General features: G+C 45.9%; 2 protein-coding genes across 7 annotated transcripts in view; one reads left to right on the top strand and one right to left on the bottom strand.

The window, feature by feature from the left end:
* The window catches only part of LOC137372947 (low-density lipoprotein receptor-related protein 8-like), a 123955-nt gene extending 101077 nt beyond the window's left edge, over positions 1–22878 (top strand). For 3 of the 5 annotated variants that reach the window (XM_068037502.1, XM_068037499.1, XM_068037504.1), the window contains 3 exons: positions 1361–1429; positions 7852–8024; positions 9215–10651. In XM_068037502.1, the coding sequence (XP_067893603.1) occupies positions 1361–1429; positions 7852–8024; positions 9215–9265 (293 nt within the window). In that variant the 3' untranslated portion in view covers positions 9266–10651. Of the gene's footprint in view, positions 1–1360; positions 1430–7851; positions 8025–9214; positions 10652–14969 lie in introns of those variants that run through there. The other 2 variants (XM_068037501.1, XM_068037500.1) reach the window with 2 other exon arrangements.
* Positions 19148–22917, bottom strand: part of LOC137372948 (uncharacterized) — a 74618-nt gene continuing 70848 nt past the window's right edge. For both annotated transcript variants that reach the window (XM_068037505.1, XM_068037507.1), the window contains one exon: positions 19148–19479. In XM_068037505.1, coding sequence (XP_067893606.1) covers positions 19350–19479 — 130 coding nt within the window. In that variant the 3' untranslated portion in view covers positions 19148–19349. The remainder of the gene's footprint in view (positions 19480–22917) is intronic.

Here is a 22917-nt window from a genome sequence, read left to right as displayed (position 1 = left end):
GGCCTAAATTAATCCTATTCCAACATCACTTGGAGTAGGAACATCACGAGCTCTCAAGGATGCTGCAGTATTGGATGGTAGTATTCTCCCTTTTGTCCCTCTCTACTCCACTGTCACATTCCATGAATCAATGGATTAATCAAATTTATATCACCCTCCCATCTCTCCCTCCCTCCTTACATGACTTTGGGCTGGATCTTGTGCTCATCAGGATGGCGGGTTTCGTGGTGGGGGGGCTTGTGGGCAGGTTGGGGGGTGGGTGACAGAGAATCGGAGCAGAAACGCCCACCATGGAACCTGACGCTGAGATTTCTGGTTCCAATCTTCCCGGGGGCAGGATAGGCCGACGAAAACCTTCTTGTTCAGAGGCCAGTTGAGGCCCTGAAGTGGCCTTTTAATGGTCTCTTCCTGCCACCGCTGGGATCTTACCAGTGGTGGAGGGGCCTCTGCCATGCTGGGAAGATGCCATGTAAAACAAGGCCTCCTCCTTGGGGGTGAGGGGGTTCCTCCTTTGTGGCCCACGGAGGACCTCCCCACCCCCCCTTCCGGAACAACTTTATTCTCCAGACTGAACGAACACTACCTTCCAACCCCCTCGCCGGGGCCTTCTGTACTGACCCCAGCGACCCTGCCTCACCTATCTGTGTTCCAGCAGTTCCTATGAAGTCTTTAAAGGGACAGGAATCCCGCTTCCTTAAATTTTGACCCCAACGGACTAGAGGATCGCTCTGGGGGGCTGAAAATATGCAGAGGTGGGGTTCCCCCGCCTTTCCAGCCTGGCGCTGAGAGCCCCACCTCCTGCTCATAATCCAGCCCTTTGGATTCCTCGGCTATTCTTCTATTCAGCCAAACTATACCTCCAAAACTAGAGCAGTTTACCTCTGTCTATTTTCCTACAGTGTACAGGACTGAGCTTTTAAAATCCAAAAACAAAATACTCGGATGCTGGAAATCTGAAATAAAAACAGAAAATGCTGGAAATACTCAGCAGGTCTAGCAGCTTCTGTGGAGAAAGAAACTGAGTTGACTTCTCAGGTTGATGACCTTTCAGCAAAAGACCTGATGAATGTTCGTTAACCTGAAACTATAACCCTTTCAAAATCCAAGCTTGGTGTTCCCCAGCCACTGCTTCCTCTCCTCTCCTGCTCTCTACAGATGGGCCTTCACTTGGGTTTTTCAAAAATAAAGCTAAGATGAAGCGCAAGGCAATATTGGGGATATGAAGCCTGAGCTATGTTCCCGCCGCCCCTTCTTGGGCCTGGTCTCTCACTCCTCATACTGCACTGTTCTTTCACAGCAAAATGCCCCAGCGTTCAAGCACCGGCTAGTAATATAAACGTGGTTTTCTATCTTCCCACAGCAGACAACCAGGGAGACAGCAAGAAGTTGAGTTCCACTAATGCCATTGTGGGGATTGGCATCCCAATAGGTAGGTAACTGTACTGATACTTACCTCCCATGCTAAATATACCAGTGCATTTTTTGTGTTAGTGCAGGAAAAAGGAACACTTTAAACTTTGGACCTCCGATGTCTGCAACAACTACTGCTGGCCGGATATCATACACTGGGACCCAAGAGCAAACCCCTATACACTACATTTCACAGGTTTCATACAGGCAACGCAGGGAAGTGACTTTTTCATCCCATCAGCCTGGGCTGCCTCTGAACCCAGGTCCCAGAAACAAAAGGCTAATGACTGACCCACTGCATCACCTAGCCCCCTGGGGGGAAGGGGAATACCCTTTTCCTGAACATAGGATTCCTCTGCAGCACTAAGTGCAAAGCCATGATAACTGATGGGCAGCAGTCTTCATGTGGCAAATATGAAGCTGCCACTATTTTTTTTATACTACTACTTCCCCTCCAGTGGAATGCTAACACATGGCTTTTCAATCAAACGTCATCAGAGATTTGGCCATACTCTCCATTTGATGTTATCTGAGCACAGGGATTTGAATGGATTCTGTAGAGCAAGTGAGGTCTAGAACGAGTGAGCTATCCTTACATCTTAACCTTCCAGTGACTGTTAGTATTGATATAACTTGTTTGAACACCAGTGCTTTGAGGAGGCTGGGGACAGTGGAACAGAGGTAATTGTACCCTTGCCATCTGCCAGTTCAGTAATACTCAATATTGCTCATCAGCAATCAGGATCATCAGTAGCCTGTCTTCCCTTGCCTGTGGTCCCTGGCACACATCCCTTTGGCCCACCATTATGGCTATAGGGCATTGATCAAGAAAGCCTAGAAAAGAGAAGGCTGAGGCGTGCCCTAATTCAGTAGGGTAGATGTGGAGAAGATATTGCCACATGTGGGGGAGTTCAAAACTAGGGGTCATAAATATAAGATAGTCACTAATAAATCCAATCAGAAACTAAGGAGAAAATTATTTTCCCAGAAAGTGCTTAGAGTATGGAATTTGCAACCACATTGAGGAGTTGAGAAAAATAGCATTGATGCACTTAAGGGGAAGGGCCCCAACAACCCCACTGCCTTGTGGGCGTCTCGGGAGAGACCATGGCTAAGGGAGTAAACCCTAACAGATAATCCGGAGCGGAACCCCGTAGGCGGTCATGTGTCACCTTTGGCATGTTTCCGGCAGTTCCTGCAGCCATACTGGTGCCAAACGTCGTGTCTTGCTCTCCTTTGGACCCCACCAGAAAGGCCAAGAGGGGGGTTTTGACGACTGGGCAACTCTCAACCTCCATAAATTTGCCCAGGCATGCGCCATGGAGAGGTCACTCCATAGTTGCCTCACAGCGACTAAAACAACACGGAAGGCAGCAGTTACGGGTTATAAGTCCAGATAAATTGGCGTAGAAACTGGGCGCCACGGGTTGCCTTTGTCGGTGGGAGAGGTCATTGCACCTCACTGGACAGCTACCGCCCGCCTCAAACCGGGCAGCCCCCGGTCAATAAGGTTCTGTCCCGCCACAGTCTGCCTGCTTCAATGGGTGCTTGGAGCTCAGGGTCATTGCCCGAAAGGTGGACTGATACACCGCACCAAACAACATGAAAAAAGGAAAGAAGGTACCAGCCCTTCGCTTTGCAAGCTGGAACGTCAGAACTATGTGTCCTGGCCTGTCGGAAGACCTTACACAAATCAACGATTCTCGGAAGACTGCCATCATTAACAACGAGCTCAGTAGATTCAATGTGGACATTGCAGCACTTCAGGAGACTCGCCTCCCCGCGAGTGGCTCTCTAGCAGAGCAAGACTACACCTTCTTCTGGCAGGGCAGGGATCCTGAAGAACCAAGACAGCATGGAGTGGGCTTCGCCATCAGAAACTCCTTGCTCAGCATGATAGAGCCTCCCTCAAATGGCTCGGAACGCATACTGTCCATCCGACTGCTCACCACCTCTGGTCCAGTACACCTACTCAGCATCTATGCTCTAACACTCTGCTCCCCACCTGAAGCTAAAGACCAGTTCTATGAACAACTCCATAACATCATTAGCAGCATCCCCAACACCGAACACCTATTCCTGCTGGGGGACTTTAATGCCAGGGTTGGGGCCGACCATGACTCATGGCCCTCCTGCCTTGGGCGCTATGGCGTTGGAAGGATGAATGAGAACGGGCAGAGACTGCTTGAGTTGTGTACCTATCATAACCTCTGCATCACCAACTCGTTCTTTCACACTAAACCCTGTCACCAGGTTTCATGGAGGCACCCAAGATCGCGTCGTTGGCACCAGCTAGACCTCATTGTCACAAGGCGAGCCGCCTTAAACAACGTTCAAATCACACGCAGCTTCCACAGTGCGGACTGCGACACCGACCACTCCCTGGTGTGCAGCAAGGTTAGACTCAGACCAAAGAAGTTGCATCATTCCAAGCAGAAGGGCCACCCACGCATCAACACGAGCAGAATTTCTCACCCACAGCTGTTAAAAAAATTTCTAAATTCACTTGTAACAGCCCTTCAAAACACTCCCACAGGGGATGCTGAGACCAAGTGGGCCCACATCAGAGATGCCATCTATGAGTCAGCTTTGACCACCTACGGCAAAAGTGCGAAGAGAAATGCAGACTGGTTTCAATCTCATAATAAAGAGCTGGAACCTGTCATAGCTGCTAAGCGCATTGCACTGTTGAACTACAAGAAAGCCACCAGCGATTTAACATCCGCAGCACTTAAAGCAGCCAGAAGTACTGCACAAAGAACAGCTAGGCGTTGCACAAACGACTACTGGCAACACCTATGCAGTCATATTCAGCTGGCCTCAGACACCGGAAACATCAGAGGAATGTATGATGGCATGAAGAGAGCTCTTGGGCCAACCATCAAGAAGATCGCCCCCCTCAAATCTAAATCGGGGGACATAATCACTGACCAACGCAAACAGATGGACCGCTGGGTTGAGCACTACCTAGAACTGTACTCCAGTGAGAATGCTGTCACTGAGACTGCCCTCAATGCAGCCCAGCCTCTACCAGTCATGGATGAGCTGGACATACAGCCAACCAAATCGGAACTCAGTGATGCCATTGATTCTCTAGCCAGCGGAAAAGCCCCTGGGAAGGACAGCATTACCCCTGAAATAATCAAGAGTGCCAAGCCTGCTATACTCTCAGCACTACATGAACTGCTATGCCTGTGCTGGGACGAGGGAGCAGTACCCCAGGAAATGCGCGATGCCAATATCATCACCCTCTATAAAAACAAAGGTGACCGCGGTGACTGCAACAACTACCGTGGAATCTCCCTGCTCAGCATAGTGGGGAAAGTCTTTGCTCGAGTCGCTCTGAACAGGCTCCAGAAGCTGGCCGAGCGCATCTACCCTGAGGCACAGTGTGGCTTTCGTGCAGAGAGATCGACCATTGACATGCTGTTCTCCCTTCGTCAGATACAGGAGAAATGCCGTGAACAACAGATGCTCCTCTACATTGCTTTCATTGATCTCACCAAAGCCTTTGACCTCGTCAGCAGACGTGGTCTCTTCAGACTACTAGAAAAGATCGGATGTCCACCAAAGCTACAAAGTATCATCACCTCATTCCATGACAATATGAAAGGCACAATTCAACATGGTGGCTCCTCATCAGAGCCCTTTCCTATCCTGAGTGGTGTGAAACAGGGCTGTGTTCTCGCACCCACACTTTTTGGGATTTTCTTCTCCCTGCTGCTTTCACATGCGTTCAAATCCTCTGAAGAAGGAATTTTCCTCCACACAAGATCAGGGGGCAGGTTGTTCAACCGTGCCCGTCTAAGAGCGAAGTCCAAAGTACGGAAAGTCCTCATCAGAGAACTCCTCTTTGCTGACGATGCTGCTTTAACATCTCACACTGAAGAGTGCCTGCAGAGTCTCATCGACAGGTTTGCGGCTGCCTGCAATGAATTTGGCCTAACCATCAGCCTCAAGAAAACGAACATCATGGGGCAGGACGTCAGAAATGCTCCATCCATCAATATTGGCGACCACGCTCTGGAAGTGGTTCCAGAGTTCACCTGCCTAGGCTCAACTATCACCAGTAACCTGTCTCTAGATGCAGAAATCAACAAGCGCATGGGTAAGGCTTCCACTGCTATGTCCAGACTGGCCAAGAGAGTGTGGGAAAATGGCGCACTGACATGGAACACAAAAGTCCTAGTGTATCAGGCCTGTGTCCTCAGTACCTTGCTCTACGGCAGCGAGGCCTGGACAACATATGCCAGCCAAGAGCGACGTCTCAATTCATTCCATCTTCGCTGCCTTCGGAGAATACTTGGCATCAGGTGGCAGGACTATATCTCCAACACAGAAGTCCTTGAAGCGGCCAACACCCCCAGCTTATACACACTACTGAGTCAGCGGCGCTTGAGATGGCTTGGCCATGTGAGCCGCATGGAAGATGGCAGGATCCCCAAAGACACATTGTACAGCGAGCTCGCCACCGGTATCAGACCCACCGGCCGTCCATGTCTCCGCTATAAAGACGTCTGCAAACGCGACATGAAATCGTGTGACATTGATCACAAGTCGTGGGAGTCAGTTGCCAGCATTCGCCAGAGCTGGCGGGCAGCCATAAAGACAGGGCTAAATTGTGGCGAGTCGAAGAGACTTAGTAGTTGGCAGGAAAAAAGACAGAGGCGCAAGGGGAGAGCCAACTGTGCAACAGCCCCGACAAACAAATTTCTCTGCAGCACCTGTGGAAGAGCCTGTCACTCCAGAATTGGCCTTTATAGCCACTCCAGGCGCTGCTTCACAAACCAGTGACCACCTCCAGGCGCGTATCCATTGTCTCTTGAGATAAGGAGGCCCAAAAGAGATAAGCACATGAGGGAGAAAGGAATGGAAGGTTATGTTGGTAGGGTTAGATGAAGTTAAGTGGGAGGAAACTCATGTGGAGCTAACACTGGCATAGACCAATTGGGCTGAATGGCCTGTTTCTGTATTATAAATTCTGTGCAAGTCTACGCAAGATCATTCTTCGGCTTTTCGCTGATGGACAAGAAGCATGCATGGGAATGTTATTGGGCAGTAGGTTATGTGGGGAATTGTGGGCACAGACCTGTGTCCCATAACTCCATAGTGCAGGGTAGCAGAATACCTGAAATGGCACTTGGCAAAGTTGTGAGCCCTCTGCCAGTACGCTATTACTCTTGGGGTGGAGGATGTGCAGTGATGATGATACATTTCTGAATATACATATATGTATGATGCCATGGTCGTACAGAGTTCTGAGGTTGTCATGGCAGCGTGGAATAACTTTCAACCAAATGGTTGAAAATTAGATAGGCTTAAATATCAAATGGATAGTGATATCGGATGCCCATATATAGTTAATGAGGTGAAAACTGTACCTCAGACGCTGAACTATGTAACCTATGGAATAGCTATGGCAACTCAACGAGTGAGAGTGATGATTGGAAGGGGTTAAGATTAGGCCGAGTTGATTCACTGGCCTGAGGTCGCTCCGTTGCAGCCCGGCACCATTTCATCTTTGCTGACTTTCAACTCGGCTGAGGCTCCCGCTGCAAGCAGGTGGGGCCTACTTTACATTCAAAAGTTGCAGCCTGATGACATTATCGATGGTGCAACGTGATTTTTAATGTGGAGTCTGGGAGTCCCACATAGTGTGGAACCTGATTGTTGAACCACAGTGTGAAATGCCAACTGGCCAGAAGAGGTCATAGTAAGTTTTTTTAAATTACTTTTGTGAGAACTCCTGCTGGGTCTCCCCTGTCCTTGGCTCTGCTTTCCCCCCAACCCCCTGTCTGATTATGGCTGGATCCTCTGCCCCCGATTGCGGCTGGAACCCAACCCTCGATCAAATCAAGGCCAAGGAAGTGAAACGGTCAGATCTAATCCAGACATTATAACCATTCTGTGTAAACTTGAGTTCATCTTCAATTATTTATTTATTATTTATTTAGAGATACAGCACTGAAACAGGCCCTTCGGCCTACCGAGTCTGTGCCGACCAAGAACCACCCATTTATACTAACCCTACAGTAATCCCATATTCCCTACCACCTACCTACACTAGGGGCAATTTACAATGGCCAATTTACCTATCACCTGCATGTCTTTGGCGGTGGGAGGAAACCGGAGCACCCGGCGAAAACCCACGCGGTCACAGGGAGAACTTGTTCTAGTTAAAGTTGTTCGACTGAGCCAGACATTTGGATTGATCACAGTGATGTAGCCTAGATTTAAAGTTTTTTTTTCTCTCACATGATGCATTAACATTGGCTGATCAATCCCATAGTAAATGCTAATCTCTGAAATGATCAAGGCAAGTGTGAGCAGTGTATAGAAGGAAGGGTCAGTCTCTGCTGTCTTTTAGTTAATAAATGATTGTTATTGTGTTAATTTATCTTAATTTGCCAAAACCTGGTATTTTTGCGTTCTTCTTTCTAGTGATCATTTGTTTGGTCTGCCTGGGAGGCTTCCTGATCTGGAGGAACTGGAGAAAGAAGAACACGAAGAGTATGAACTTTGATAACCCTGTTTATAGGAAAACTACAGAAGAAGAGGAAGTGGAGGAGACTCACATTGGGCGAAATGGGCAGATTGGTCATGTGTATCCTGCAGTAAGTGTTTCCTCTCCTGTTGTACTGCTGTCAGGCACTGCATTAAACAGAATTATCACAGCACATCACAAGGCCTACCGTTAGACAGTGGGTCCTTGTGTAAACCAACAGTATATTGCTGTTGATCTTTTTGATCTAATGAGGGGGCGACCAATGCAAGTTACAAACTTGTTAACAGACTAAATTGTTTAAAGATACTTGAACTTTCAGGCCGAAATTTTAAGCCTCCACCCGGGAGCGGGCTAGGAGGTGGGTGGGGGGGGGGCGCGGTGGCAAAACATCAAGTGGGAGGTGGGGGGTATCGTGCCCTTCACCCATCCGCCCCCCCGCTGATATTTTGCCAGCAGCTGGGAAGGTAGCAAGCGGCCCCAGGCCCCAGGCCAATTGAGGTCTTTTAGTGGCCAGTTAATTCCATTTTAGGGCCTCCTCTCGCCGCCACTGGTATTTTACCAGTGGCAGATGGACACTTCAGCACCTGAGGAGGCTATCCAGTAATACCTGACCACTCCTTGCGGGCTGGGAATGGGGGGCCCTCCTGATTGGGCACCCTGTGCCACACAGAGAGCCCTCTCAGAAACTCAGGCCACCCCCACTAAAACTATCCAAGTGAGGCCAATTAAGAGCCTGGGCAACGCGCAATTGCAGCGTGGCTTCCTCCCGGAGGCGGTGGGCTCTCCCCCGGCTTCCAGGCCCGGCGGAGATGGGCTCTCCCCCGGCTTCCAGGCCCAGTGGAGGTGGGCTCTCGCCCAGCTTCCAGGCTCAGTGGAGGTGGGCTCTCCCCCGGCTTCCAGGCCCAGTGGAGGTGGGCTCTCCCCCGGCTTCCAGGCCCAGTGGAGGTGGGCTCTCGCCCAGCTTCCAGGCTCAGTGGAGGTGGGCTCACCCCCGGCTTCCAGGCTCAGTGGAGGTGGGCTCACCCCCGGCTTCCAGGCTCAGTGGAGGTGGGCTCTCCCCTGGCTTCCAGGCTCAGTGGAGGTGGGCTCTCCCCCGGCTTCCTAGCTGGTGGGTGGGGCGACTGCCACAGCGTTAAGTTCCGGCCTTAAAATCTGATTTGAAATTGAAATGTGATTGATGTGCCAATGAGCAGTGTTTGTGTGGCTTTTCTTCATTTTGAAGTAATGATCAGGACTTGCTCTCAGTCATTTACTATTTTACGTCCTTTGCTAAGTTTCCCTCAATTGCCATCTTTTCAGGTTGGAAAACTGCACCTTCTCGCTCCCTTCTTCAGAACTCATCCCCTTTAGACTAAAAATCAGACAATTTGCTCTTTTCTAATGTAAGTCTGTATTCTGTAGTGCATTGAGTGGAGCTGAAGATGATATTCTGAGCATATTATGGTCACTTCAGTGGGCGAAGATGGTGCAGAGTCTGTGTGAGGATGAGTGAGGTTGCAATGTTGCAGAGTCTGAGTGAGGGTGAGTGAGGTTCCGATGTTTGTGCAGATCTGAGCGAGGGCGAATGAGATTCCCGTTGTGCAGAGTCTGAGTGAGGGTGAGTGAGGTTGCAATGTTGCAGAGTCTGAGTGAGGGTGAGTGAGGTTCCGATGGTTGTGCAGATCTGAGCGAGGGCAAATGAGATTCCCGTTGTGCAGAGTCTGAGTGAGGGTGAGTGAGGTTCCGATGGTTGTGCAGATCTGAGCGAGGGCGAATGAGATTCCCGTTGTGCAGAGTCTGAGTGAGGGTGAGTGAGGTTGCAATGTTGCAGAGTCTGAGTGAGGGTGAGTGAGGTTGCAATGTTGCAGAGTCTGAGTGAGGGTGAGTGAGGTTCTGATGGTGGTGCAGAGTCTGTGTGAGGACGAGCAGGAAACCTGAAATCTGCATGCTTTGCATCGACTGTGCTACAATTTGCAGCAGAGGAAAATGGCAGTTTAAGTCTGATTTCTTGTGGTTAAATGCAGTTTCTTACAGCCATCTTGCTTCCAGTTGCTTACAACATCCAATGTGGGCAGGGTGCGAATTCTTTTCGGGTTCCAGTGGTGCTTCTAGATTTGATGAGACGACAGGTGTGACTGTACGAGGAGATATGTCCATCAGTACCCTCGAACTTGCACTTACTGGCCCAGACCTTTTCCTAGGCCTGTCAGAGGAGACCTGTCATTGATACTTTCATTGAACAAAGGGAGCTGCAAACATCTTATCCCTCAAGACTTCCTGTAGACATAGAGGTTACTACTGCATTAAACTTTTATGCCACAAGATTCTCCAAGCCACCACAGGCTGCCTACACATGTACCAAGCAAACAATAGCCTTATTTCCTTTCTCCCTCTGGAAAGAAGGCATTCTGTACTAGGCACACTGCTGTTTTTGATACACATTAATGACTTGGGCTTGGAGGTGCAGGGCACAATTTCAAAATTTGCAGATGACATGAAACTTGGAACTGTAGTAATTGGTAAGGAAGATAATAATAGACTTCAAAGCTAGTGGAATGGGCGGACACATGGCAGATGAAATTCAATGCAGATTGGTAGGAAGAATGAGGAGAAACAATACATGTTAAATGGAATAATTTTAAAGGAGGTGCAAGAACAGTGACCTGGGGGTGTTTCTGCGCAAATCTTTGAAGGTGGTAGGACAGGTTAACAAAGCAGTTATGAAAGCATGTGGAATTCTTGACTTTGTAAATAGAAACATAGGGTGGAATTTTATATCAGTGATGAGAGTCTTGGCGATAGGCCGGAAGGTGGGCGGAAACCCTACCTCGGCCTATATCGGACCCCTGGCCGACTTCAACGGCGGGCAGGCAGTTAACTTCCTGCTGTTGGCAATGCTGTCCCTTTAAGGGACACAATTCTGCCCCAAGAACTTGGCCAATCAGGGGGCTGGAAGCTCAGTAGTACCAATAATGCCATTGGGAGCGGTGGTCACTGCCGGTACTGCAAGAGGCCTGGAGCAGTGCAGATGGAGGAGACCAAGGTAAATGGAGTCTGGGTTATTGGGAGCAGTTAGGCAGGCCCTGGCAAGGGGCTGGGAAGGTCAGTTGGTGAGGGCAGGGGGATTCTCGCTATGGGGGCGTCCATAGCTGCCGGTGCAGAGGGTTGGGGGGCCCTCTGTAGGCCATGGATTGCCCCCAGAGGAGGGAGCACCTGCCCGAGCCCACTAGGAGGCTGCCAGGTCTCACCTGGCAGCATCTCCATGTGGTGGTGGGCCCTTCTGATGTCGATGAAATGCCAGTGGAGGCGGGAGGTGGCTCTTAAGCGGCTTAATGGCCTCCCAGCGGACTTCACATCTGTCAAGGTGACTGCCGCAGAGGTGCCTGATGCCACTCCATGCCATTTTTTTTGGCCCCCCCCGCCTCTCAGCCTGTTTCCAAGGGCCGGATAAAATTCAGCCCATAGAGTATGTAAGCCAGGAAGTGTGCCAAACCTACATAAAACACTAATTCAGGCTCAGCTGGTGTATTGGGTCCAATTCGAGGCACCACACTTTAGGAAGGATGTGAAGGCTTTGGAGAGGGTACAGAAGAGATTTACTCAAATGGTTCCAGTGATAAGGGATTACTGTTACACAGATAGGCTGGAGAAGCTGGGGTTGTTCTTCGAGCAGAGACTTGAGGAGACTTGATAGAATGATGAACGACTTAAGTAGAGTAAATAAAGAGAAACTGTTTCCATTTATTATATTTTTTTAGAGAGATACAGCACTGAAACAGGCTTTTCGGCCCACCGAGTCTGTGCCGAACAACAACCACCAATTTATACTAACCCTACAGTAATTCCATACTCCCTACCTACACTAGGTGCAATTTATAATGGCCAATTTACCTTTCAACCTGCAAGTCTTTGGCAGTGGGAGGAAACCGGAGCACCCGGCGAAAACCCACGCGGTCACAGGGAGAACTTGCAAACTCTGCACAGGCCGTACCCGGAATCGAACCTGGGTCCCTGGAGCTGTGAGGCTGCGGTGCTAACCACTGCTCCACTGTGCCGCCCTAAGGGTTGAAAATCATAGGGCACAGATTTAAGGTGATTGGCAAAAGAACCAGTAGTGACGTGAGGAAAAACTTTTTAATGCAACAAGTGGTTAGGATTTGGAATGCACTGCCTGATAGATTGCAGATTCAGTGGTAGACATCAAAAGGGAATTGGATAAATACTTGGAGGGGAAAGAATTGCAGGGTATGTGACTAACTGGTTTGCTCTTTGAAAGAGCCAGTGCAGACTCAGTGGGCTGAATGGCCTCCTTCTGTGCTCTGATCTTGACCTAACCTTTCCCTTGTGGCAGGATTTACAAGAATACAGATTATTATACAATGCATTACTTTAGGCATGGCTCCTGCTGTCTCTTGGGACGGGTCATTGGAGTGGCAGATAAGGGAAACCACCTCCCACACACCTCATGGAACCAGCCATAGGAACATAGGAAGATAGGAACAGGAGTAGGCCATTCAGCCCCTCGAGCCTGTCCTGCCATTCAATGAGATCATGGCTGATTCGCGGCCTAACTCCATATGGGCCTTTGGCCTTTGGCCCATATCCCATAATATCTTTGCTTGACAAAAATCTATCTCAGATTTAAAATTAACAACTGTTCTAGCTTCAACTGCTGTTTGTGGGAGAGAGTTCCAAACCTCTACCATCCTTTGTGTGAAGAAGTGCTTCCTAACATCTCTCCTGAACAGTCTGCTCCTAATTTTTAGACTATACCCCCCGAGTTTTTGAATCTCCAACCAGTGGAAATAGTTTATCTTTGTCTAGCCTGTCTTTTCCTGTGAATATCTTGAAGACTTCGATCTGATCACCCCTTAACCTTCTAAATTCTAGCGAAAACAGGCCTAATTTGTGTAATCTCTCCTCGTAACTTAACCCCTGTAGTCCAGGTATCATTCTTGTCAACCTACATTGCACTCCCTCCAAGGCCAATATATCCTTCCTAAGGTGTGGTGCCCAGAACTGCTCACAGTACTCCAAGTGGGGTCTAACCAGGGTTTTGTACAGCTACAGCATAACCTCTGTGTGTTTATACTCCAATCCTCTAGATATAAAGACTAGCATTCCATTAGCCTTTTTGATTATTTTCTGCACTTGCTCGTGGCATTTTAAAGATCTGTGCACCTGAACCCCCAAATCTCTTTGGACATTCACTGTACTTAACCTCTTCCCATTTAGAAAGTACCCTGCTCTGTCCTTTTTTGGTCCAAAATGGATAACCTCACACTTACCCGCATTGAAATCCACCTGCCATAGTTTTGCCCACTCACCGAGTCTGTCAATATCTCTTTGCAATTTTATGCTATCGTCTAGACTATCTACAATGCCGCCTAACTTTCTATCATCAGCAAATTTGGATATATGACTTACTACGCCATCATCCAAGTCATTAATGAATAATGTGAATAATTGAGGCCCCAACACAGATCCCTGCAGGACACCACTAGTCACATTCTGCCAATCGGAGTACTTACCCATTATCCCCACTCTCTGTCGCCTACCACTCAACCAACTTCCTAACCATGTCAATAATTTGCCCTCACCTCCATGGGCTTCTACCTTAGTTAACAGTCTCTTATGTGGGACTTTATCAAATGCCTTCCCGAAGTCCATATAAATAACATCCATAGACACTCCCCTGTCCACTACCTTAGTCACCACTTCAAAAAACTCAATGAGATTTGTCAGGCATGACCTTCCCGTCATGAATCCATGCTGGCTGTCCCTGATTAACTGAAATTTTTCTAGGTGTTCAGACACCCTATCCTTGATTATAGACTCCAGCAACTTGCCCACCACAGATGTCAGGCTAACTGGTCTGTAATTTCCTTGGTTCCCCCTTTCACCCTTCTGAAAATCCATCAAACAAAGCTTTCTGCCCCACACACACTGTTGTATCTCCACATTGGATTTCCTTTGGCTTCAGCTGAACTTGGAATTTCCTTCCCTTCTCTCAGCTTGTAACACACAATAAAGGCTGAAAAATATTTTAAATCAATTTTGAACTTTTCCCCCTCATCCAGCTACTCTTAAGTGGGCATGTTCCTTTAAATTTGAGCTGCTAGCCAGATTTTCCACCCATACATTAGGCTAGTTGCTAACCTCCACAAATAGCTGCCTTTTTCAGGAGAAATGTACAAAAGAAAGCTCTGCTGTCTGAGTTATATGGTAATACTAGTGACCAATGCTGTGCTAGCCAGACATACATTTAGCCAATAAAGAAGGTGGGCGAAAAGGAGAGCTTTAGCACAGAAGGGGCGAAACCACAGATTCGAATTCTACACTCTGCACAGTGTGTGACCCATGTCTGTATTTAGGGTGGGTTTCCATAATTGGGTCAGTATGTCTGCATCAAAATCTGTCAAAAGCTAGAATCAACATGCAGCATGCAGTCCTCTATTTCGATTGCTAACACTTGTAAGTGCATGCAAAACTTCTCTTCAAGAGCAACTTGCCAAATTGGCCTTGTCATGATACTCACCCATAAGGGATGGCTGCATCCTGTCTTCCATATTGTTCAGAGCAAGAGGGTCGATTCAGTAGAGAGCAGGTACATGGCTGGAGCAGAGGGCTCGCTAACTGAGATGAGCAGGCTCGGCTCCAATACCTTTTGAGCCTGCAGTTAAGTGAGAAAAGTGTTTGCCTCAAAGCCCCAGATCTGATGCAAAGATATTCAAATAATCACCTAGCACAATTCTGTGTGGCTCGGGTTTGCTTTTTTATGCTGTACACTCAATTGGAGTGGATCATGAGAAGTTTCATGCTTGAAGAAGCCCTTAAATTATCTCCATGCACTTTTCTGCAATATTTACATTTATATAAAATATAAAAGTAAAATATAACTTTGCTCTAAAGTTTGTTTTGCGCTGGAACAAAATTTAGTTTGCCCACTAATATTGCTGGTCCATTCTCTGAGCAAGTGGACAGAAAAAATCACCCCCTCCTTTTTAAGCACGATTTTAAATTTCCTCCTTTGAATTGCCTTTAAAAAGAAATGATACTGTTCTCTCATCAACAGCGTGTTGCACTCAGTATGGAGGATGACGGATTACCCTGAGACATTGCTGTGCTACTCACGTCCACTTGACCTGCAGCCTCCCCACTGCGAATGGTGCAGCAACTGTGACGATCAGGACTGGACGTAGTCACCAGATGAAAAATTTCTAACATCCAAAAGATGTGTATTTTTATATTAGCCAAACGTTTTACACTTTATATGAAACAAAAAAATAATTGGGACTTTTTTTGCACTGATGGTACACTGTACTCATTCTTAGAAAGAATGACATTGACCATAAGAGCTAAACTCAAATTCTTTACATGTTTGTATATAATTGTGATGCTGCACTTGTAAGCATAGCCTCTTCAAAGCTATATTTATACAGTTTGTAAATAAACTTAACTGCGCGTGTTACAGTTTAACATTTTACAAACAGCTCAATTAGTTGAAACTCCAAATGACGACATAAACTACAGGGGGATTAAAAAAGATATTTATTTATGGATTTATTTCCTGGATAAACTTGGGTTGTGTACATATGAAATGGAAGTAGGAAATATTTTCATGCTGATGCATTTTGCATTTTCTGTACAGTAAAGCCTTATTTGCATATATGTTTATATGAGAGGAGATTGTATTTATAAACTTGGGAGATATGTTCAAGTGGAAGCTCGTTCCCTCTTGCATTTGCCATACAGTGTCTGACTTCAGCAGACCCTGCTCCTTTTAAGTGGGTTCTCACTCCCTCCCGTGTTCGCTGTACAGTGTCTGACTGCTATTTAATTTGTTGTTCCTTTTCTGAGTTCTACATTGTTTTTTTTTCTTCTAGATATGTGCTCTAAATTTTTCATTTTACAAATTTTCTTTTTAAAAAAGAAAGTAGCTCTCCTGATGTCCGATTGAGGAACGGGATAACCTGATATATTGAGCCCAGAGAGATTGGAAGGCCCCACAACTGATCTGGAAACACTAAGATTGACCTCATTGGTCCTGTACTGTGGGATGGGGAACAAATCAACCAGAATTCACTCACCTGATCGCTATTGAGTCACAATTGTTGGAAACTGCAATTGAGGATGGCATGTGAGGGCAGAATCTGTGCCAGCTGTAATGGCCTCCATATCTAGGCTCACTTGTGAAGAATGGTGGGGTGCAAAAGGTTTTTCGTGCCAGTGGTACCATTCTTCAATACCTTCAGGAAATGGGGGCATCATACGGGGAAGGGATTTAAAAAAGAAACTGTGGTTTAGTGTAGTGTAAAATGTACATATTGGATCTGCAATTTAGATCAATTGGAAAAAAAAACTCTGCCTTTTGAGCAACAAGACTGATTTCCTTAAAAATAGCCAAAGGTTTTATAACGGAATAAGATGCATTAAAATATGTTCACTTTTTTCATTTTTAAACCTGATGAAATATTTTTCTGTGAAATGAGCTGGGAATTTATCAAACTTGTTACTGAGTTGCCCTGAAGAGTTGCCTGTTTGTAATTTATTTGATGTGTGTCAATGATTAGGGCAGTTGGTTGTTTTCATTTTTCGGGCTGTATTTAAACCATATTTCTGCAACTCGTATTTGTATAAAATTTGCAATTAGTAAATTATGTTGCAAAATATTAAAGCAGTAACCTGGAAAGAGGCTGTTTAACTTTTTGAGGCAATAGTTCATTCAGGAAGTAGTGCAAGAATTTGTCTCAACAGATCTGGCAGCATCATTGGAGAGAGAAACATAGCTGACATTTCAAGTCAATTACCCTTCGCCACTCTCTCTCTCTTCCCCACCCCTCCCCCCCACTCCCCTCCACAGATGCTGCCAAATCTGCTGTGTGTTTCCAGCATTTTCTGTTTTTATTTCAGATTTCCAGCATCCGCTGTACTTGGCTCTTGCAAGAATTTGTCTGTTACTTCTCCCCTTGCTAGTTTACTGAAGGTGGTAATTCATGGGGTGTTGGTGGTGGGGGGTGGGGGAGTTCAGTCCGATGGGTACCTCAGCCGATGCAAGTTTTTTTTCCAGAGAAACTTGGGTCGAAAATGCATAGTAAATGACGCCATTATAATTGGAAACTGGGGAAACTGTAAGATGAACAAATTCTGATTAGATGACTGTTTAGATTGGCTACCACTCTATAACAACTAAGCACAGTCAGTGCTTCACAATATAACATGTTTGTTTTCAACAATGGGCTGAATTTAGCCGAGCTGGCGGAGAGCCCAACGCCAGGCTGAAAAGGCAAGGGGAACCACACCTCGGCCCTTCAGAGCACACTGGTGCAATTCAGTGGTGCTCGGGTAATTAGCTGTCAGGCGCCGGGGTCCTTGTCCCTTTAAGGACAGGGGTCCCGCCTCCCAGAGCTACCGGCCAATCAGAAGGCCAGCAGCTCAGTAGTAGCAGCAGTACCACTGGGAGTGGTGGCCACTGCCAGTACTACATCGGGCCTGGGACCAAGCTCATCCCTGGAGCCCTGGACCCCATGCGAATATGGCGGGGTCGCTGGGCCTGTCAGGTCGGCCCCGGCGGGGTGGGTTGGGCTTTGACGGCAGAGGGTTGTTAACAGAGGGACAGCCTTTGCTGCCGGGGGCCCTCTGTGGGCTACACATTACCCACGGAGGAGGCCTCCCTGCTGTTGGTGTAATTCCAGCAGCGGCGGGAAGCGGCTCTTAAGTGGCTATTAATTGACCACTTAAGGGCCTCAATTGACTTCTGGGTCAGCCTTTCCCACCCTCAACTTAATTGCAGGGTGAGGGGAAGGCGACGGGGCCCATAAAATCCCACTCAATGTGTGCAATATTTCCAACATATCACTTCTAGTCTGTGTCTGTATTCATGTAGTATAATGGTTATAGAAACTCAAAAGTTTTAGACTCCACCATTATATTTTTTAACTTGAGATTTGTTGCTAAGAGTGACTGTTATGTCTGATTACATAATGCAACTTGTATTTACTATGATCCAGATCCACTGAGTACCTTTGTAGTCACCCTTTTCTGAAATTGGATATGCATTAGCAGCAGTAGCATTGTTTTAACCTGACCAGGGAGGCAAACAGTCTCGTGTCTTACCACATTTAATGCCATTGTTTGGGATCCACAAGGTATGTACTAGGCTGTTTACACCAGTCTAATACATATCCACTCATTTTTAGCTGGTTTTAAATTTAGCACCAAGAACTGAGATTTTTACTTTGAGTTATAGTTCATTTCACACTTTTAGACCCACATAGATTATACTCCTGTCAGGATGACAAGTGCCCGCTTGTTAAAGTTGTCGCCTGATCTCCATACTCACCTAATGTCCAGTTGAAGGTTTGCAGTCCCTGCCAAAGGCTCTTCTCTTCAGTACTTTATTGGCTGTAACACATTTTGGGATGTCCTGAGGTTGTGAAAAGTTCAATTTGTTTTTCTGGTGGTGTCGAAGGATCTGCACCTAGGATGATGACATCTCTTTTCTGATGCTGACCATGCTCGTCTCCAGCATTTTCTGTTTTATCGTCAGTGAACTCAATTAGTCAATTGGTGAATGATTCCTGTAAAACCTCATTAAAATAGATCCTTCTACATGTTTTTTACTTGATCATTTGCTGTGTTTCTGTTTCAGATTTGCAACACACATGAACAGCTTAAAGGAGGATTTATAAATAACTAACTATTGACCAAAGCGTTTCAAAGTAAATCTGTAGAGTGATGAGAGACCAGTGTCACTTGTATTATGAAAATACCACAGCTGATAAGCATAGATGAATACTTTTAACCAGTAGAAATATTATACATTGGTATTGCTTTCAACTCTGTAGATTTAGTTCCATAGATCAAAGCACATGTATCTTCACCGTGTATGCTTACCTAAGTCAATGAAGTGCTGAAGATAACTGGTATGGAAAATCCATGCAGAGACTGTGTCAGTGATGCAGATATATTGATTGAATGCAACAGATTTTTTATATTATAAAGAAAACTGTCTGGAATTTGTTACTTTCAGTTGGTCACTCTGAAAATAGGGGAGAGAATCATCTCCAGGTCCCATTTACAAACCTCCTGGTGCCTATCTCGAAAACAGTGTTGTTGAAGGTCTGGAGCATGTCTGCCAAGTCACCCTCTTGGCTGAAGTTGCTGGGTAGCTCAGGGAGCTGGCGGACAATAGAAAGATTTTATACCACCCACCAAGAGAGATATAATGAATGTCAGTAAAACAAGGACACATTTAAAGGTCAGAGTTTTTAATCACAAGATCTTTGTGTAAGGTTAGTAAACAAAGCTGAGCCAACACAGCTGCTCGTACTGGAATATACTCACAGCAATTGAAAGGAATAGTATCAATCACTTTTCATTGACTTTAATTCTGAACATTTAATAATAGACAATTAACACAACTTTTTCTCTGGTTGCTGTGAAAACACACCCACTAATCTTTGTTGTCGCCATCATAGAGTTCTGAGCCAATGGGATGCTGTGGTTTCCAAACGGTCACAAAAGTAACTTTTTTGCCTTGTTTTCCTCTGCTTTTGATTTCCTTTTGCTCCACAAAAGTTAACCTATATGAGAAATGCACATTTTAGAAAAAAGATAGTTCTAATTTCAATCCTTTTTCCAATTTTGTTTTTCTTTAACATCACCCTTGATTATTTCTGCAACAAAGAGCATTGCCTAGTTACGGGGGTCAGATACTTGGCCTCATGAAGGAAAAACACCCTTAAAAATGGTGTTTTAAATATCTTGCTGAACAAAATGAATTAATGCTAAGCATTCTGGGAAATTCAGACAGCACTCTTAGACAAAAGACATTTGAAACTAGCTGACTCCAGTTAATGACTAGATCAACAGATCCAGGTTGTCAAGGTTTCCAGGCTACGGATAATGTATGGGTTATTCTGACTGAAAGAAGAAAGAACAAACTTTTTTTATATTCATTCATGGGATGTGAGTGTCACTGGCAAGGCCAGCATTTATTGCCTATCCCTAATTGCCCTAGAGAAAGTGGTGATGAGCTGCCTTCTTGAATCACTGCAGTCTATATGGTGAAAATACACCCACAGTGCCGTTAGAGAGGGAGTTCCAGTATCTTGATCCAGCGACAGTGAAGGAACGGTGATATAATTCCAAGTTAGGACGATGTGTGACTTGGAGGGAATCTTGCAGGTGGTGGTGGTCCCATACACCTGCTGCCCTTGTTCTAGGCAGTGGAGGTTGCAATCTTTGTGTGTGCTGCCAAAGAAGCCTTGGTGAGTTGCTACAGTACATCTTCTGGATGGTACACACTGCTGCCAAGTGCACCAGCGGTGGACGGAGCGAATAAGGTGGTGGATAGGGTGCCAATCAAGCAGGCTGCTTTGACCTGGATGGTATTGAGTTTCTTGAGTGCTGTAGGAGCTGCACTCATCCTGGCAAGTGCAGAGTATTCCATCACAATCCTGACTTGTGCCCTGTAGATGGTGGAAAGACTTTGGGGAGTCAGGAGGTAAGTCACTAACTGCATAATACCCAGCCTCTGACCTACTCTTGTAGTCACAGTATTTATGTGGTTGGTCCAGTTAGGTTTCTAGTCAATAATGACCCTCAGGATGTTGATGGTGGGGATTTGGTGATGGTAATGCCATTGTCAAGAGGAGGTAGACTCTCTCTTGCAGTCAGTCATTGCTGGGCACTTGTCTGGCAAGAATGTTACTTTCCACTTATCAATTAAAGCCTGATTGTTGTCCAGGTCTTGCTGCGTATGGGCACAGATTGCTTCAATATGAGGAATTTCGAATGGAACTGAACATGGTTCACTTATTAGCGACACATCCCCACTTCTGACCTTGTGATGGAAGGGAGGCCATTGATGAAGCAGCTAAAGATGATTGGGCTGAGGGAACTACCCTGAGGAACTCCTGGAGTGATGTTCTGGAGCTGAGATGATTGGCTTCCAACAACCACAACCATGTTATTTTGTGCTAGGTATGACTCCTGTCAGTGGCGAATTTTCCCCCCCAATTCCCATTGACTTCAATTTTACAAGGGCCCTTGACAGCACACTCAGTCAAATGCTGCCTTGATGTCAAGGGCACTCACTCTCTGCTCCTTTGTCCATGTTTGAAGCACGGCCTTAATGAGATCTGGAGTCAAGTAGACCAAAAAGAACCTAAACTGAGCATTGATGAACAGGTTATTAGAGAGTAAGTCAGTAAATAGTACTGTTAACAACACCTTCCATCACTTTGTTGTTGAATGAGAGTAAACTGATGGTGTGGTAATTGGCCAGATTGGATTTGTCCTGCTTTTTGTGGATAGGTCACAGGCAATTTTCCAAATTGTCAGGTAGATGCCAGTGTTGCAACTATACTGGAACAGCTTGGCTTGGGGCATGGTTAGTTTTGAAGCACAAGTCTTCAGTACTACAGCCAGGATGTTTTCTGGGCCCATCGCCTTTGCTGGATTCAGTGCCTTCAACCGTTTCTTGATATCACGTGGCGTGAATTGAATTGGCTAAAGACTGGCATCTATGATGGTGGGGACATCAGGAGGAGGCCAAGATGGTTCATCCACTCAATATTTCTAGCTGAAGTTGGTTGCAAATGCTTCAGCCTTGTCTTTTTCACTAACACGCATGCTGGGCTCTGCCATTATTGAGGGTGTGGACATTCGTGGAGTTGCCTCTTCCCATTAGTTGTTTAATTGTCCTTCTTTCATTTGTATAGCACCTTTCACATTCCATAATAGTTCACAGCCAATGAAGTACTTTGAATTGTAGTCTCTGACGTAATATAGGGAAATATAGCAGCCAATCTGAACATGATCTCCTACAGACAGCAGTGAGATAAATGACCAGATAATCTGTTTTAGTGATGTTGATTGAGGGGTAAATATTGGCCCTGGGAGAACTCCCCTGGTTTTCTTCAAACCGTGCCGTGGGATCCAATAGATGCACCTGAGGGGACAGGTAATTGCTCATACAAAGGATGGCACTTCTGACCGTGCAGCACTCCCTCAGTCCAGCACTGAAGAGTCAGCCTGGTTCATGCTCAAGAGACGAGGGTGCTATCACTGAGCTAAGAATGATCCGTTTGGCCAAATGTGAGACCAGGAGGGAGTCAAAGGAATGCCACTATTATCTGGGGTTGTTTAATTTTGTTATTTAAGGAGGGAAAGTGTAAGAAGTTTCCAGCTAGCAAGGAAGCATGGTTTTTGTGGAATGATAAAAAGATGCTCTTTATAAGTCCTTGATATTTGACTGTTTGAGGTGGTTGATACCTGCAGTGATAGTTTGCAATAAAATGAGTAATTTTAGTTGGTTAGACATGAAAAAAGCTGGGAAAAGGGGGTTTTTACTTTGTGGAATTGTGTTAAAAAGATTGGAAGTTTGCCACTGAAACTAGTAGCTGAGGAGGAGAAGGAAAACCTGGAGAGAGTTGAGCATAGTTTAAGAAGCAGGTCTCTTCAAGCTGAGAGAGATAATGCTGAACATTCTGGGAAGTTAATAATGAGAGTACAAAAAGTTTTAATCATTCATAGGGAAGCAAAATACATTATTTGCATTTAACACTCCAAGAACTGAGGGACAGAAGTTAGTCTGAGTACACATGTATAGTAAGGTGCAAGGTTAGATTTGCCAGTAAGAGAACCTGATGACAGCAGGAGGAAGAAATATCACCAGTGCAGATCTGCCCAATTCTACAATGACCAACATTGTTGTAATATTGTCAGAAGTTAGTAGCTCAGTAGCCATATACTGAAATAGACTTGAAATGTACCTGTATAGACTTGTTCAAAGCTGTTGGCTTTCAGCTATACAAGGAAATCTAGCCATAAGATGGTCCTGCTGACTTACATGATACTGGACATTGAAATCTATGTCTGTTACAATGTTGCAGAATTATGATGCTACATTTAAATTATATTTGAATTAATATTTCATGTACTTCTCAATGTTTCATTTTATGGTGGTACTAATTGTGTTATGGCAGATTTGTCAATAAAGTGATTAGTTCATCTAT

This window comes from Heterodontus francisci, chromosome 8, assembly GCF_036365525.1.
Source record: "Heterodontus francisci isolate sHetFra1 chromosome 8, sHetFra1.hap1, whole genome shotgun sequence".
Taxonomy (NCBI): Eukaryota; Metazoa; Chordata; class Chondrichthyes; order Heterodontiformes; family Heterodontidae; genus Heterodontus; species Heterodontus francisci.
This window is presented reverse-complemented; position numbering and strand designations above follow the sequence as displayed.